The sequence below is a fragment of the Delphinapterus leucas genome, chromosome 14 (genome assembly GCF_059928025.1).
Source record: "Delphinapterus leucas isolate spDelLeu-1000000601 "Yukka" chromosome 14, BTC_Dleu_Yukka2, whole genome shotgun sequence".
NCBI lineage: Eukaryota > Metazoa > Chordata > Mammalia > Artiodactyla > Monodontidae > Delphinapterus > Delphinapterus leucas.
The window spans coordinates 49566407-49580843 of record NC_143142.1 but is presented as its reverse complement, the minus strand read 5'-3'; the positions used below and the strand labels follow the sequence as shown (position 1 = coordinate 49580843).

General features: G+C 41.4%; 1 protein-coding gene across 1 annotated transcript in view; it reads right to left on the bottom strand.

Annotated features, from left to right (window-relative positions):
- Positions 1-11091: 11091 nt before the first annotated feature.
- The window catches only part of DTNA (dystrobrevin alpha), a 130014-nt gene continuing 126668 nt past the window's right edge, over positions 11092-14437 (bottom strand). The window contains exon 22 of the mRNA XM_089895064.1: positions 11092-12476. Within this exon, the coding sequence (XP_089751190.1) occupies positions 12336-12476 (141 nt within the window). The 3' untranslated portion in view covers positions 11092-12335. The remainder of the gene's footprint in view (positions 12477-14437) is intronic.

The following is a 14437-nucleotide window of genomic DNA, read 5'->3' as shown; positions in this document are numbered from 1 at the left end:
TGCTCACCTTGAAGCAGTTACAGCAGACGGACTCTTGACCCTTTGCCCCTTAGAAGATTTTAAGGGTCCAGACTTCTTGAGGTTGGGGGGAATGTTAAAGGAGATAGGTAGTTAGATATGAGCAGAGAAAGGGGGGTACCGGCCAGATGGCAGGAAACCACGCATCTTGTAAACAGCAGGTGTCCTTGGGCAGACAAAGAAAAGCAGGAACCTCTAGCCTGACAGGAAACCACACGTTTTGGGTTGATAAGTGTCCTGGAGGAAGACAAAGACAGGTGGGAAAAGGTGGGAATCTCCGGCATCTGAATGTAACTTTTTGCTCATTATGCTCTCATTAAATAAAATTAGCCTCACAGGTAAGAAGTTCCCATCATGCACCAATGCCATGACACTTCCCATCAAGACTAAATAAGGACAAAAATCCCTCTTCCCCTCAGGAAGGTGGAGCTGGGATGAAAATCAGGGAATAGGATCCCAAACCCTCCCTCCCTGATGAATATTCTGCCCCTTCATTTCTACACCCCACATAACTGGCTTGCCAAAGAAACTCAGCGCAGCTACTCACCTGAGACTGCCTGCTCTCCCCTTGAGTGTAGTATTGCTTAAATCTTCACTTTACTTTCTTCGCCTCCCCATCTCATCTCTGAATCCTTTCTGCCCCGAGACGAGAACCTCCCCTCTGGGAACAAGACTACAACCCGCTAGGTTAGGGAACCCAAGAGATTTTGAGATTAAGATTTGAGAGTGTTTTGCTGGGGATGTGTTTAGGGAAGGAAATGTAATTAAAAGAGCATAGTCTTAAAAAAAAAAAAGAGCATAGTCTTAATCCGTTTAAGTCTCTTATATGGCTATCCAGAGAGAAAAATTTTGTCTTATTTAACTAAAGAAAAAAAAATCAAAGCCTCTATCAGTTTCTCCCAGATTTTTGCCTAAAAGAATTCATTAACTGATAGTACCTGACACAGCAGGCCAGAGCAAAAGCAGAGGCTCACTTCAAAGATGATGGTACTGATGGTACCTACAAGTTGGGCGCATAGACCAAGGGGGCGTGGGGGGATGGGACATGTAGGGATTTCTAAAGAGTTTCTAAGAAAAGAAAGGAAGAAAGACAATAGGAAACTGTTGGTGGCATAAAATACAAGTGCGCAGCAGGAAACTTTGGGAAATTTGTGTTCATCACCACCCTTCCCCTCCCTTGGTTTTTGAAACTATTTACAGTCAAGTTTAATTTTACTAGAATTTAGGTTATTGTGGAAAAAAAGAGGTTAGTTGTATAGGGCTCTGATTTTCCTTTTTTGCATGAACACTATTCATACAAACAACACAAATAAACTGGATTTACACATTCGATCTGTGGGAATGATTTTGGAAGAGCTACATGTTGACTTTCTAGGGTATTTTTTCACCTCAAAATGATACTTCAGTGATATTTCTAGAATTCCTAAGTGAATGCTGTTCTCCTCAAAAGTATCCTTTATTCTTTGTTTGCATTTTTTTTTTTTTTTTTTTTGCGGTACGCGGGCCTCTCACTGCTGTGGCCTCTCCCGTTGCGGAGCACAGGCTCCGGACGCGCAGGCTCAGCGGCCATGGCTCACGGGCCTAGCCGCTCCGCGGCATGTGGGATCTTCCCAGACCGGGGCACGAACCCGTGTCCCCTGCATCGGCAGGCGGACTCTCAACCACTGCGCCACCAGGGAAGTCCCTGCATTTTTATATTTTCTTCAGTAAGTGCAAAAGTCAGACTCCCAGAAGTGAACAAAATTAGGCTGAGTCTGAAAGAAAGTGTTCAGGAAAAGAAGAATTCTAATAACAAAGAAAATTATGGTCTTAGTTTTTTCCTCCTTTAGATTGTTGACGTCAGGGCTGAGTTGTGCGTTGTCACCCCACCCTCCTGTTAATTACAGGCCATGACTAAGGAAAATTTTGTTGACTTATTAAAGTTTTCTAGGCCCAAATATGTATTAAACTTGTATCACCAGTGATGACAAGTCTAGCAAACATTCAGATTTTGTTTTCTCTCATCCTCTCCCGACATTTTGTTTGGAAAACTGGAGTGTTGTACAACGTGAAGTTTATCTGCAAGTAATCACTTGCTCTTGCTCAGGCCTCTGAGCACATTGAAAGCTGAGGAATCCGAGCTCATGGCTATGGTTTGGGGCCTGCTGTTTTCTTTTGTTCAGAAAACATTGTCTGGGGAACAATTCATAGAGTATTTGTAAAGCATACACAGCAGAAGTATTTGGTTGTCTATGAAACTTCTGGTCCATAGTTCATCAGATTCATGTAGAAACTACAGCTTTCTTTTAATCCATCATATCCAGAGTTTAGTTTGGGTTTGCACAGAAAAAGTATAGAATGTATAGACAGAGAATGCATATCTTTTAATAACATCAGCTTCTATTTTCTCTCTTTGTCTTCATGAATTAATGTATGGATATTAAGAACTTCTGATAGTAAACGATCTCCCTAATGAATCCTTCGTTTAAGGATATAGTGAACTGAGTTTTAGTTATGCAGAACGCTGTTTTTTTTAAAAAAAAATATTCAATGTAATTTTGATGCATAGAATTCTTTGCATATGTGAAATGAATTATTATGATTCTACCACAAATGCTGAATGAATTGGTAGAATTATAATAAAGAGTGCCTTCTTTAGAATGCACTTAGCTTCTTTAGAGCTAGTGAAATTTGATTTGGAAATAGATTAATATGAGAAGGACAGATATGTTCCATTGAAAACAAGCTATGGATGTCTGTAAAATTGCTTAGAACAATGTGGTTGCTAAGTGTCATATTAATTTTGTTAGCTATCCTTCACAACATCCTTGAGAAATGGCTGCACTACTGTTTCTTGTACTTTAAGTGTTAGACTGTTTTATCAAGTTTTCCAAGACTGATAGTGCAAGCAAGAGAGAGAAAAAAAATGCTTCTAATATAAATAAGTGAATAAATAAGCAAATAAGTAAAAAAGTGAATGAATAAATGAATGAGTGAATACATAAATAGAAGGCATGCTGAGAATGACCTCTTCAGATAATTCTTATGGTGACTCAACTCTCATACTGTGAAAGAGAAGGAGCTATAATCTGGCACAAAATAGCTGTTTGAACTTGAAGAAGAATAAATGTGTTCTTTTTGAGCTTCAATAAGACAATACTATGTCCAGCTCTACCAAGTGGTTTACAAACACTATATTATTTCTTTTTTTTTTTTTTTTTTTTTTTTTGCGGTACCCGGGCCTCTCACTGTTGTGGCCTCTCCCGTTTGTGGAGCACAGGCTCCGGACGCGCAGGCTCAGCGGCCATGGCTCACGGGCCCAGCCGCTCTGCAGCATGTGGGATCTTCCCAGACTGGGGCACGAACCCGTGTCCCCCGCATCGGCAGGCGGACTCTCAACCATTGCACCACCGGGGAAGCCCTGTATTATTTCTTTTTCCTGTTACTCCCAACCTAATTTATCCCTCTGCCTCCCATTTCCTCTTTGGTAACCATAAGTTCGTTTTCTATGTCTATGAGTCTATTATTTTATTATCGTCACAGATTTGGAGGCGATAGAAACCTTGTAACGTGTGTCACTGTGTTTATGCTGAAATCATTTCTCTTAATAACTTGCTAAACTTATCTAAGCAAATAATGAGAATGAGAAATTAACTATGTTATAGAAATAATAATAAGTAAAATATTAGTGGACCATTTTGAATCCAGTTCTCCCCTTTGAGGTTAAAAATCAGCAAGGAGAATCCTTTGTGAGATTATAAGGAAAGAGTAAGAAATAAGTGCCCTCAGTATTCAAGTGTTTCTGCTACACAACTTTGAAATCCTGATGTGGAGCCTCAGAAAACGGCAATGTTTGGGAAGGAGGTGACATACATGACTTGACAGCTTCTTATTTCGGTGGCCAACATGTCTGCACTGAGACACATACCTGTGTAAATACCTGAAGCTTTTACTCAGCCATGCTTCGAAGAGAAGTTGGAGGCTGTTTTAACTGCTGGATGGGAAAGAGAGCAGAAAGCCCACTGGTTCCATCTACTTAAGTCAACGATTGCTACCCCTAAGTGACATAAAGGCAAAATGATGAACACCAGTTAAAAAAAAGTTAAACCTGCAATGAACTAACGAAGTGGATAAATCCTCAACTCTCTCCAGCTGAGTCCATTGCAGAACTCACGATTAAGCTACTGTTTCCCAAACAAGTAGAAACCACTGAGCACCTCCCTCATCACACTACCCTACCGGTCTGCAGATCCAAGTTTCAGATACCACTCCTCTTTCGTTTCAATAAACAAATCCTTCTGCAGCAGCGGGCCAGGAGGGGAGAGATGGCTCGCTGTCAAACCCAAAGGGGACACTAAGCCCTGCCTGCGGAGTGAACTGGGTTGGGGTGCGGCAAGGAGGGCTCTGCTCAGAGTTCCAGGATCTGGCTCAGAAACACTGAGGCCATTGTCTTTAGAGGCAACAAAAAGGGTTGTTGAAAAAACCAAACTTTAACAGAAAGCCAAAAATCTGTGCTTGTCATTTTGTGTTTATTTGGCATTCAAGAACGGCAGTCGTTCTCAGCTCTTGTTGCTGTTTGTGTTTAAAGGAAGGCCCATAGCCATGGAATGGGAGCCAGCTTTCAATACCTCACTCTGAAAAAAACAAAAACAAAGAACCCCTCTATCATTTCTACTCAGATGTCCTCTGAGTTCCTGTTGAAACTTCGCGGCTGGTGAATGACAGGTCAGCAGGCTCCTTACCTGCTAACCATTCTGGGCCATTCTTTCATAACGAGATACACATTTGTGTTAACTTGGAGGAGGGGGACAACATTCCTTTGCCATTGGGTCAGATTTTCCTGTGTGTTCGCGCGCGCTCTCTCTCTCTCTCTCTCTTTTTTTTGCTGTTCTAGTTGAGCAGTTCCCGTCAAATCACAGGAGGAGGGGGAGTGTAATCACTGTGCAGTTTACTTCAGCTTCTTGGTTAACAGCGACATTGGTTCCCCTGTTTATGGGAAGCCAAGGTAACCTAACCTGGAACGTTAGAGGAAACGGCTGCAATTCTGTAACCTTTACCCTAACTGCCTGACTGAGTGAGGACTGGAAGGGAGAGTGAGGGGGCGGGGCCGGTAACTCGCCAGTAGGCAAGGGACGCTACCTGTTAATTGGTGTCTGCAGAACAGACCCGTTTTTCTGCGGTGATCAGTTGAAGAATATCGTCATTTGTTGAATTGAACCAGTGCCCTTGACTTCTTAGAAGAGGTGAAGGGAATTGATCACAGTAAGTTCTCGGAATGTAAAAAATTAAGATAAACTGCCGGAGCTGATGTGTTTTTTCATAACGCTTTTCATTCATATTGCTATAAATTACTATATGATTATATTTTATAATATGACTGTATTTGATCACACAATAAATCTGTAAAGAAGTGAAAATAGGCATCCGTACCCTCGGTGAGAATTTGGTTGGGAATGAGACGGTAAGTGACCTGCATAGGATCAAATACCCCAGCCTACCATCCTGTTCTCTTGATTCCCAGAACCACGTTATTTTTCAGTGTATCACCTGACTTCATGAAATGTTGACAGATAGCCAAAACATAGTGATTCAACAGTTGGAATACAATAAAATGATTACATGTCATCCCGAGAAAGATCTGTAAGGTAGATCCTGGTTCTTCAACTCACCCAGTTCTGACTTAGGAAAAGAACAAATGCTGGGAGAATCATCACTTCTTCCCGTGGATCCGAGCAGTGACACAGGCTGCATTCCTCTCTATCCGCCCCCTCCTCCCTCTTTGTTTTTGGCCTTTAAGACTGATTTTCACTTGACTTCAGTGAAGCGTTTTGCTTAATTCTGTTTTGAATTAACTTTGGGTAAAGTCTGTCTTATCCGTGAAACCTTAATTTCAAAGGAGTTACTTTTCCTTAAGCCACTGTTTTGTAGGTGACAACCAAACCCAAATGTTATCTCTTTCCATCCATATTAAAAATGTTCACGGTGGTAATGAGTCATCTCATTCAAAAGTGGTTATTGGAACTCCTGGCCCAGGTAGCTCACTCAAAATCCTTTCTTAACCAAATTTCTGAAGACTCAGTGAAAGCTGGTGACTGTAGAATCCTGTGAAATCCCAGTTAGCCAATGAGGTGTCTGAAGTATAACTATTCTGTGAATAACGTGGACCTGCTTTGGGCCATAAAAAGTCTGGTGGCTCCTCACACTTCAAGGGAGTTATTCAGCAAATATTTGTAGATGGTAAAGAGCATGACTGGAAATGTTTCTCTTTGGAATTTTATTTTATTTTCCCAAACAGCTTTACAAATGGATATTTTGTGGGATGTTGAGTATAAATATTTAAGAGACTCAGTGAAATAAATGCTAGTTCTGAGCACTTCCGGCTTCCAACCTTTTGTTTGTTTTCCAGTGAGAATGTACAGTAATCCATTTCAAACTCTGGCTTTCGTGGATTTAGACCAGGCTCCCCCGGAGGTAGGAATACCAGGGCAAGAATTAACCAGATTGTAATCTTTGTGCCTGCCAATCTGACGTCACTTGTAGGCTCTGCCAAACTTCCTTTGGAAGCAGATGTTCCTAGAGGGGGAATGCTAATCACTTATCCTCTTATGTTTGTTCAGTAACTGCTGATTCGTGGGAAATACAAGGATTTAGGTTATGGTTACAAATAATTCACAAGGGATATACGTTTTCAGAGAGAATAAACATGATTATTCCAACACATTTTTTCCTCTTTCCTGGCATTTCTCATGTTTTAATTCAAGCTTTCCCATCGCCTTCCAGTCAGGGAGGACTTGTCATATATTGTCCTTCCCCAGTGCAATAGCTCCCATGTCAATCTGTGGGTAATTTACAGATCTTTGTAATATTTTCTAATCGCCAGTCTAACACTGAAATATAAACGTCAAGCCCTCATCCTTGTATTTGTAAATGCTCCCTTTTAGCCAAAAAGAGTGGAATTAAAACAAAAAAACCCCAAAGTGTCAGATCTGTTGATGATTTGCGAACAAGGAAAACAGTGGGTCCCACCCATGTCAGCACTGTGATAACAGTGGCCTTTGGTTGCTATAATGAATGAGTATGTATTGATACATGTATTAGGAGAATATTGCCACTGATACAAAAATATCAAGTTTTAATATATATACATATATATATATTTTGCATTCAAAGAATACACACTATTTGGAACATAAAGCTAAGTAAAACTGACATGACTGATTTACACTTGTGTAAGTCTACAGCCCCAGATTTCTTTATTGGCAATTACTATTGAGCTGAATGAGTAATTCTGGTAAGGATGAAAGTTCAGTCAGAGGTGAACTTGAGGCAACCGCTGAAGCATCTCTCCCAGGAAGTGGTGGGGACCTTTCATGTAATTTGTGGTGTGTTCTATAGTTTCTTTGGGTCACCAGAATTTGCTTATTATGTATTTCAAACTTTCAATTATTTAGAGAATTAAGAAGAAAATATGTTAGAACAAGTTTCTTCCGGAAATTGCACGATAGGGACGTTCTATAATGATATACAAATCCTACTATATGTTAGTAGCTATTCCAGAAATATTGAGGCGGTGCTTTTTATTATTATTTATTACTATTATTTTTTAACTGAACTACAGTTGATTTATAATGTTGTGTTAGTTTCTGGCGTACAGCAAAGTGATTCAGTTATACGTATGAAGTGGTGCTTTTTATTTTTTAAATTTTTTATTTAGTTATTTTTTACATCATGAAGTGGTGCTTTTTAAATGGAGAACACAAGCTTTTACAGAATGTATTTGATTCAATAAACGGAAAAATCTCTAAGAGGCAGGTTGCAGGTTTCCTCTGTAGAGTCCAAGCTTATATGGTTATTTCCAGAGTCTGTTCCAACACCCCATTGAGACTACAGTGGAGAGAAAGGATAGAACAAAGAAATGGCGAAAACAGGGCTATCTTAGGCCCCTCCCTCTGATCTCATGTCTAAAGAATTTGATTCTGCTCTTAGATGAACTGAAAAATGTCCTCTCTTCAAAGAAATGGGAGGGCAAGTTAATGACCTGGTCAAAATTTCTGAGGTAGCCTCAAGAATATGTGGATTCACAAAGTCAGTCAGTGCCTTAAAAAAACAAAAAGCAGCTCACTATCAGCTATGCCAAAATTCAACTTGATTTTTGCAGATTCTCCTTAGCATCTAGATGTTTGAACAAGTCTTATCCATAGGTCATCTCATTTCAGAAACCCCAAAGTGAACAAACCCACAGATGTTCTCATTTTACTGAATTCTGCAGCTAATATCATCCTGGAGGGGCATCAGAATGCAGTCCTGCTAAACATTAAACTTTTGACTAGAAAGGTACCTTCATGGTAGAATAAGCATTTTCTGTTCTCTAAATGTCCCACTGTAGGAGAATATCTTACTTGTTTTACGATGCAGAATTCACCCGAGACTTATTCCTGCCTGATGCTGGAGTGTCTCTTTGCTTGCTTTCTTGGGCAATCAGGCCCTCTGATTTGACTGGGACTGAGGCATTTCTCAGGACTCTTGGCTTTCAGTGCAAAACTGGGTCAGTCTCAGGCAAACTGCTGACTCACTTTCTGAGAGGAGTCCTGGCTCTGTTATCTGGTCTTTTGCAGCCCGGAGATCAGCATACAAATCAGCATCTCCACTTCTCAGAACGAGCATCACTTCCATCTGGCTGTGGAGCACAGGCGTGCCCCGCAACTTCCTACTTCCGGTGCTTACCAGAGTCTATTCCGGATAGACTTTCACCTCTTCCAAAACTTCCATTAAAAGTCCTGGCTGTGACTACTGATACTTAGGAGAGTAGCCTGAGGAATGGTGTGTCTTCCTTATTTTTCAATATCTTCTATATTTATTGCTCAACTACTTTGTACGAGGCATTGGGTTCGGTGATGTTCTACATGAATGCGGACCCTGCTCACCACCAGTGTGGAGTCTGGTAAGACAATTAACCAAGCAATTATTTACAAAGCTTAATCCTTTCATCAGGCCAGGCCAGGATGAGGCTACAGTGTTGGAATAAATTCTGTTAGTTTTATACTATTCACCATCACAGATTTGCAATTTAGCTTTATGCTAAGTAAAACAACTTTGCCCTTAAAAATTTGTTTTTAAAGGTTATACTCCATTTACAGTTATTACAAAACATTGGCTATATTCCCTGTGTTGCACAGTATACCTTGTAGCCTATTTTATACCCAAAAGTCTGTACCTCCCACACCTCCACGTTGCCCTCCCTCCACTCCTCACTGGTAACTACTAGTTTGTTCTCTATATCTGCGAGTCTGCTTCTTTTTTGTTATATTCTCTAGTTTGTTGTATTTTCTAGGTTCCACATGTAAGTGATATCATACAGTATTTGTCTTTGTCTGACTTATCTCTCTTGGCATAATGCCAAGTCCATCCATGTTGCTGCCAATGGCAAAATTTCATTCTTTTTTATGGCTGAGTAGTATTCCATTGTATATATAGAGATATATACCACATCTTTATCCATTCATCTGTTGATGGACACTCAGGTTGCTTCCATATCTTGGCTATTGTAAATAGTATTGCTATGAACTTTGGGGTGCATGTATCTTTTTGAATTAATGTTTTTGTTTTTTTTCAGCTATATGCCCAGGAGTGGAATTGCTGGGTCATATGGAAGTTCTGGTTTTTAAAGGAACCTCCTTAATGTTTTCCATAGTGGTTGCACCAGTTTACATTCCCACCAACAGTGTATGAGGGCTCCCTTTTCTCCACCTCCTGACTTTGTGCTTTTTTAGAAAAAGAAAAAAATTGAAGACTGTCCCTTACACCACTCAATGTTTACAGTATGTACAGAGACCCTGTACGTACTGTACAATGGACTGTACCCTGTACAATGGCTGGAAAAACGTGTCTTTGCTGTTGAACAAGTATGCTCGTTTGTAGTGGACAGTAAGAATTAGGAAGTTATGTTTTACATGCGGTTTTCAGTATCTTTTCTTAGCTTTGGTTTAGGTTTTCTGGTAAAATTATACTCTTCTTATTATCCTGTTAAAATATTTGAAGCCTTTTACAACAAAGAGGCTTCTTGGATCTCTTTGCAGTAGAGGGGAAATATTACTCTTTTCTCTTGCACTAACTCCCCAAAGCCAGCATTTTTTTTTTTTTTTTTTGCGGTATGCGGGCCTCTCACTCTTGTGGCCTCTCCCGTTGCGGAGCACAGGCTCCGACGCGCAGGCTCACGGGCCCAGCCGCTCCGCGGCATGTGGGATCTTCCCAGACCGGGGTACGAACCCGCTTCCCCTGCATCGGCAGGCAGACTCTCAACCACTGCGCCACCAGGGAAGCCCGAAAGCCAGCATTTTTAAAAGGAGTATAAAGTATTTTGTTTTTCAGAGGACCATTGTTCCCAAGTTGGCTACAAACCAGGAAAAGGTTCTTGCCATAAGCTGGTCCAGTGTTGGACAACCAGACCTGCCCCATTACTCCTGACTATGCTAGTGAAATCTTAGGGGAATGTTTTGGGCTGTGCTGGTTCTTGGTGTATATCACAGTCTTGCTTCAGGATCTGATGTCTTAGAAAAAAATTTGATACTGAAAATCTCTTTTCATCTTTCCATTGCCTCCCAGTTCTCCTTTACTAGCTCAGAAAATGTTTAGAACAAAAAATTCGCAAACTATAATATGTGTTGCTAAGGCAACCAGAAGACAGCAGTAGGACTTAAACCAAAGCCAAGGAATTGAGCACAACTCCTTGGATGAATCTTAGTCTTGACCAATGCCAGATCTAGCAGGGGTGAGGGGAAGTCTTCATAGCTCTGGATAGAGGGAGAAGCCTAATTTCAGAAACTCCTCCGAAAAGTGCACCATCTTCTCAGAAGTGGGAAATTTCTTGTTTTCCCTCTGTTTCTTGTTTGATGGCATGCCCAGTTTTCTTCCCATCTCAGCCTTGTCTGCAGATTTTTTCAGAACATAGGCAGCTCCCTAGGTTATACTTCTGGATGACTAAGCACTCCTCAAATGGATATTGTGAGGATTAAATGTAAATAAAGCAGTTTTTTCTAAAGTTGTAAAGGATTACACAAATGTTATTTTTTCCCAGTATTTGGAATTTGGGGGAGAAAAGAAAGAAGAAAGAAGAAGAGGAAGAGAAGAAAGGCAAGGGTGTATGGATTGTTTATGTTGATTGCAACAAGGCTTTCCATGAGCAGCAGAATAGTATCTCATTAAAAAAAACATGCATCCCCAAAGGCAGGAAAAGGTGAGGTATTTGGCTTCATTTGCTTGATCCTCAATGCGTGGTCCATGCTTCATGCTGCAAATACTGACTTGTGGTCTTTCTCCTTAGAACAGACTAACCTCATGTTGCTTTAGGAAATTCACTGAAACAAAGGAAAAAAATACACAAGATATAGTGTTTTTAAAAAGATTTTTTAATGAAGAAATAATTCCATTCCAAAATATAGACACACAATTAAATAGTTTAATCACTTCAAAATATAACATGTCCCCAGGAGGTTCCAACACACACACATACACACAAAACAATACTTAACAGCAATACAAAAAACTCATACAATAGTAGTTTTGTTACATACCAATGAATGTTGTGAAATCTTTAGTGTCTCTGAATTGGTTATTTCAAATGGTGTCAAATTACAGTAGTCATAATTAAAAATGTCTTATAGTTAATTAGCCTCAGGATGTGATACTTCTGATTTTTTTCCCCCTCTTTTTGGTTCAAAGGTAAAAATGCCCTTTCTTCTGAGGACACGGTGGAGTTCTTGTTTGTGGCTCCTTGTGCGGAATTGAACCAAGGTGATTGCAGCGACCAAAGGCTGCCGGATTTACAACGTCTACCTACAGTTAACAGCCAAGAACTAATAAGGGTGCACAAAGATGATCAAAATAAAAGCAGACATCAGTGCTAAATTATGAGGCAACAGTCTGGCTCATGCATATAAGAAAATACATAGTATATCACAACAAAGGCCACACTCTTATGTAGTTCAGTTCACATCACTACTTACAAATGAACCTTCCCTGCCTTATAGTAGATCACTCGAGAATCCATTTTTCACAATCTCCAGCACATCTCCCTGTGACCAACCAAATTTACCCCGACTTCCGTCCTGACCAACCACAACTGATTCCTGAATCCCCTACAGTAGATTTCACCCTCCTCCCTCCCTCCATTACATGGCCCCGTGGGGGAGGGTTGGCTGTGTTAGACCAGTGCTCATTAATAGGCCAACATCTCTAATGGAGGTGGATGTGCAATTCATCGTGGAACAAGAAAGAAACAACCCCCGCCAGACGGAATTGGATCTAATGGACAGGACAGGTGGCACCTGCTGGGTTTGCACTTAGAACAGGCCCCAAAAGTAGATTTGGAGAGCCAAGGAAAGAAACCCACCGCAAACCACAAAAACCCAGAACAACACACGCCATTTTGTCTCGGTTACAGGACAGGGGTGCTTGAGTCTGGTCTCAGTGCTGACGTGGAGCTAAGAGAAAGAAAAGGTGGCTGGTTAGTCAGGAATTGGTCATTGGCAGCAGTTTCCAGAGTCCTTGCAATGGCTTTGTACGATGGTTTCGACAACCGTGTGATGGAGTTGGCAATGAATGCTATGACGGGGGAAGGTTATTGGCAGAACAGTTCAAACCTTAGACAAACGTTTTGATGTGGAAACACAAAATGACAACATCTGTCAGCTCGGTCCAGTTGGCGGCTGAATACCACCTGCAGGGTCAGGGTTCTGAGTTCGGGAACTGCCCGGCTATGATTGAGAGCTGACAGCCATGTAGGTAGCTGGGATGTAGGGGTTTTAAGTACTGAGTATGAGGCACCAGTGGTCACCTGCTCCATCTAGAGAGGCACGGGTTCACAGAGGATGGGCAGTGGAAAAGAGATGAACATTAAGATATACCAACAAAATCCGCAATAAAATCCATCTGTGCAAAGAAATCTGAGAACTGTGCAGTTGTGTCCCTTTGGTGTCAGCCTGTTCTCAGGGACATTTTTCAGGCCGGTTCTCCCGAGTGAAATATGATTAAGTACATCAGTGGGCAGACTGGGCTCCTTGCTAATGCCAACCAAGAGCTTTACTATCCCCAAAGCAAGCGATTTTGTTCCACAGGGCAGCCAAGGAGATGGTTTCTGACCCAGTGCAGAGGCATGAACATCTTAGAACTCTCTGGAAAGGAAGCTGGAAGATGTCAGGATGTCTCTTCTCAGCTGGGCACCCACCAACTACCGACTCTGGGAGGTGGCAGGTTTTTGCCAGCCCTGGAAGCAAAACCGAATAGCTGAAGCTTTGAGGTCGACTCAGAATCTTTCTTGCTTATCCTGAATAAGGCCTTTTCAGAGATTTTATTATACAACTTTATTCTAAAGCAGTGGTTCTCCAACTTCGGCGTGCATCAGAATCACCTGGACGGTTTATTCAAACACAGAGTACTGGACCCCAGCCCCAGAATGTCTGATTCCTTAGGCCAGGCTTAGGGCCTAAGCATCTACATTTCTAATAAATTCCCAGGTGATGCTGACGCTGCTGGTCCAGGGGCCACACTGTGAGAACCACTGTTCTAAAATGATGTTCTCTTCTTTCTCTTAAAGGAGAAACAGAATCCAGGGAAGCTGCCAATTTAAGGAAAATGTATCTACTATGTTGTAGGATGTTTCTTTCATCAAATATTGAAACGAGTAGATTATTTTTTCATTTCCCCAGGATCCCTAAGGGAGGTCTTTAGTGCTCCCCAAAGAGGGCCCTCAGAGAGGACCATCGACAGAGTCATTCATTCTCCCTTCCTTGTCAGCTCTTTTGCACATTAGCTTTTCACGGAGTGCAAAATCCCAACTCCACTTAGAAGAGCCTGTTTCCTCTCATGTGACCAGAGGAGGCTGCATGCAGAACACCAGGTAGCCAGCTAAGGCAATACACATTCAGAAAGAAGAGGAGGGCGAACGTTTGCAAGCGCACTTTAAGCCTGTACATTTAAAGCTGAAAGGCGTCCAAACGACCTGATAGGGGAACTTGCGGATGAGCGGTGCTGTTAGAAACATGCTCCCTAAAGCTAAACCGAGAGGAACCAGCCCGTGGAAGAGCAGAGATAACTTGAGTCCATTGGGGGGATCTTATGGCACCTGTGGTTTATAAACAGCTTTACTAACGAGAATTTCAAAACAGAGTTCACAGTTTTTAAGAAGATCTGTGCTGATTTTAAAAACTAGATTCTATATAATTTGAATGTTGCCTTTATTTTTTGGGGGGGAATATGATCTCTATTTGGAAAAAAGTATTTACACTAAACTCTAGGGCTGATTGGTTAGAGTATCTTGAAAGAAAACAACCCCAAGTTGGAAAGAAGCCCCAAAGACTGGATTCTCCTGGTGTGTTTGGTTCAAGCCTCTGCTCTCAGAGACTTGGAGACAAGTGCAGACCATGCAGGCCAAGGGCCCTTCTTG